The following is a 3,592-nucleotide window of genomic DNA, read 5'->3' as shown; positions in this document are numbered from 1 at the left end:
AAGTGCATAGCTTAAAGAGTCTCATTGTCCTGAAAACAAATAAATTCCCAGAGTAGACACTACATGTAATAACACAGAAATCACAGAATGTTCAAAGTGACAGACAAGGCAAAGATCATGTAATAGAGTTTAAAACCGGTCAGACTAGAATATCCAGTATGAGTTCTTAAGGTTGTTCTTAGCATTTCTGTCCCTACTTAAATCACCATATGGGGCAGCAGACAACTTTTCAGCAATTCTTCATGACTTATCTGACAGCCTATCCAGCTGCCATAGGGTAACCTCTTCTCTATTCTTCGAGTAGTTCCTAATAATCAGTCGGTGGCTGGGCTCTTAATTCACAATGTGCCCAATACTGGGGAGAGGGAGATTATGGGTTTGTCTTTTTTCCACATGTGGAACATTTTAAACCTTTCACACTCGAGAACTGGAACTGCCAAGGATGACGGTCACTTTAGATTCTCCCTGCACTTGGACAAACATTTGCTTTGTGCACAGTGGATCCCAGAGGCAAAGATGATGTCATCCTGCGCTGACAGGTGTAGGCACCCGGGCCCAGTAGGGAGCGGCGGCAGCTGGGCCGAGCCGGGACCTCACCTGCGTGCCTGGCGCAGGAGCCAGGTGCCGGCGCCGGGTCGCCGGGTCGCCGGGCAGGAAGTGGCTGCGGCTGCGGGAGGACGGACGGGAGGGCCGCGCCCGAGTCCCAGCGCGTGGATTCAGTCCTCATGGCGGCGCCGGCGCACACAGGCCCCGAGGACGACGCCTCGGCCGTCCTAGAGGAGCTGTCTCGGAACTTCACATACTGGGCACCAGGCCCGGGCAACGGCTCGCTGTCGAGCGCCTGGTATCGCAGAAACCAGGTAAGGCCGCCCGCGCACCACAGCGCGCCGCCTGCCAGCTCCACGCAGGCCCCGCGGAGGCGCCAGGCCTCGGCGCCTTCCTGCCAGCTCTCCGCGCGCGACTGAACGAGTGGGTAGAGCTGACACGTGATGCTGACACTTGGTTACCCGTACCCCCCCCCGTACCCCCCTCCCGGCCTCGGGCGGAGCAGCAGACCCCCCAGGCTGCTCCCTGGCCTCACTCTTGGGCCTTTGGGTCCCCAAGGACCTCGCCTCCCCCAGCTTTCTTCCCCTCCTGCAAGGATCTGAGGACTGTGGAGGTGAATTTCCACTTATTTTCAGCCCAGTGTCCTTTCACAGTTAAAAAGAAAAAAAAAAAGTGCCCACCCTTCTCAGAAGCAGAAACTCATTAAGGGGCTTCCAATGTCGGTTGTGTGCAGAGTTGTGTCTCCGAGGTCCCAGCAGCAACCTCCCCTGATACTCTCAGCTGCAGTACTTCATTGCTCGCCCTTCGGAAAACATTGTCAGCCAAACAACATGGGGTTATGCTGGCAACATAAATTTAAGAGCATCAAAGAGAATTGGAGGTGTCCCCCACCCCCTTTTGCTGGCCCTAAGATCAGGCAGAGAAGCAAAGCTCTGCCCGGCCCTGCCTCCCCCATAGCGTTTATATTCCTCCAAGTGGGGCCAGTGATCTTTCAGGCTTGCTTTAGTTTCCCTAAGCCTGTTACTTTGTTCTTGTGCATGAACAAAGCCAAGGATCTTTCTCCTTTGCAAGAATACAGCCATACATTTTTGTTACTATTGTCCTAAGTGAGATATTTAAGGATTAGATCCCTTTTATGCTTGAAAAGTATCCTGAATGTTCATTTCTGAACTTGGAGGTGATTTGTATAAAGAATAAATAAGCTTAGACCACCTTTTTAATGTTCAACACAGGAAAGATTATGGCTTTAAATCTGTTGTCACAAAAGATAACAAAATGGGGCAGGGGCATTGCTCAGACACTGAGCTGAACTACAAAGAAGAGACTTTCCTTAGTGTATGTTATGCTTGTAGTAGACACATTTCCAGTATAAGTTTAAGAATGAATGGTCTGCTCTTGGTAAAATATTAGAGAGTTAGTAGATGTGACCCACCCCGACATCATCCAAGTCAGGAAAGCATTGCTTTCACTAGAGAACTATGTAGTCATTAGTTTTCTTTAACATTTCCTGGAATTCTTGATTGTCTTGGCTCTCCCAAGCACAGATTATCATGTGACACAGATGTTTGCAAGGCTTAACTTGCTCTTTATAGCACACAGTTGTATATCTGGAGGGTGTGTCCAGAAGATGCTTATTGAAACTCCTAAACTACACCTTAGCTGCTGTTGGTTGAGATAAGACTATGTCAGCCTTTTTCATCAGTATGCAGAGTTAGGCCATCTTATAAGTCATGGTATTTCAGTCTTTTGCTGTTGCTGAAATGGGAATTACTTTTGTTTCAAGGAAAAGTACAAATTGAATTTTAAAGTCGATTCGACAAACATTTTTATCAAGTGCCACTAGTACAGTAAAAATAAACGGAATCTAGCTTTTCCTTTCTGATACTAACTGAAAAGAGAGATGGCTGAATATAGGTTAACGCTCCAGAAAACCCGAGTGTGAGATCTGAGCTCTCATGCCCTACAGTCACGATTGGTACTGGGAGTCACTGACTTCTTGATGTTTCCCTCAGTTCTGTCACGTCTGAAATGCTTGCACAGCTTTTTAGTGGCTGCCCAGGTAGCTCTCTGTGTTTTTACAGTGAGTGCCATCAGGTCTTATCCAGTAGCCTTCCTCCATTGAAAAGTCCTGCTGCCCCCAAAGAGCTTTCATGGAACAGTGGCCACTTAGAAGCAGTACTGTCAGAGAGTGACGTAAGAATGCCTGGAGCAGAAAGTCTCAGAGCAGACAGTAGTAACCCTGGGCGAGTATCCAAGAAACCCCTACATTTTGCACTGAGATCCTGTCCCACTTGGAAAGGTGGGGAGCTGGTATGGAAGGTTAGGTGTGACAGAGTTTTGCCTGCATGATGATGTCCACACATTTTCATGACAAAAGGCTAATTAATGTTCCTAAGCACTATGGAAATATTCAGTGTGGTCTGAGACCCAAACCTTGCTTTCAGGAATGTTATTAGGTGACTAGGATGATGTCTGTAACTCTGAAACGGGGCGTGTGTATCATGTGAGGTCCACAGACAAGTAGCATTCCCTGGATGGTCAGGGATTCAGTTGGACACTTAAGGATGGGTGAGTCTCTGTGATAAGTATGTTCAGGTGGAGGACATTTTAGGAAAGGGAAGCCCTGATGACAAGGAATAGCTCCACTTTCTAGAAATTTCCATGCCAACGGTCTAGTCCAATGGATGTGGTAGTTAGGGAAAATGGAGACTCTAAGGTGGGAATAGGGCTTAGGTCCTTGGATCTGGTCCCAGATTGCCTTAAAGGAAGAGTAAGGAAGTTAGTTTTATCTATCAGACAACCAGGAGCCACTGGGGGTTTGGATCAGGCAGCCCAAAAGTCAAAACAAATTAAATTAAAAGGAAAAAAAAAGTACCACTCTGGCAATGGGCAAAGAGACACCATGTTGGTGGCAGTGTTCTTATGTCAGTTTGGGGCAGAGCAGATGTCCATCCTAGCTTGATGCCTGCCTTGGTGTCCATCCTAGCCTGATGCCTGCCTTGGTGTCCATCCTAGCCTGATGCCTGCCTTGGTGTCCATCCTAGCC

The 3,592-nt window shown here is 48.1% G+C and overlaps 1 protein-coding gene across 2 annotated transcripts in view; it reads left to right on the top strand.

The window, feature by feature from the left end:
• Positions 1-218: 218 nt before the first annotated feature.
• Positions 219-3,592, top strand: part of Nipal2 (NIPA like domain containing 2) — a 102,749-nt gene continuing 99,375 nt past the window's right edge. Inside the window, exon 1 of one of the 2 annotated variants that reach the window (XM_021217205.1) lies at positions 219-860. In XM_021217205.1, the coding sequence (XP_021072864.1) occupies positions 726-860 (135 nt within the window). In that variant the 5' untranslated portion in view covers positions 219-725. The remainder of the gene's footprint in view (positions 861-3,592) is intronic. The other variant, XM_029548144.1, reaches the window with a different exon arrangement.

The sequence above is a fragment of the Mus pahari genome, chromosome 17, assembly GCF_900095145.1.
Source record: "Mus pahari chromosome 17, PAHARI_EIJ_v1.1, whole genome shotgun sequence".
NCBI classification, from domain to species: Eukaryota; Metazoa; Chordata; class Mammalia; order Rodentia; family Muridae; genus Mus; species Mus pahari.
This window is presented reverse-complemented; position numbering and strand designations above follow the sequence as displayed.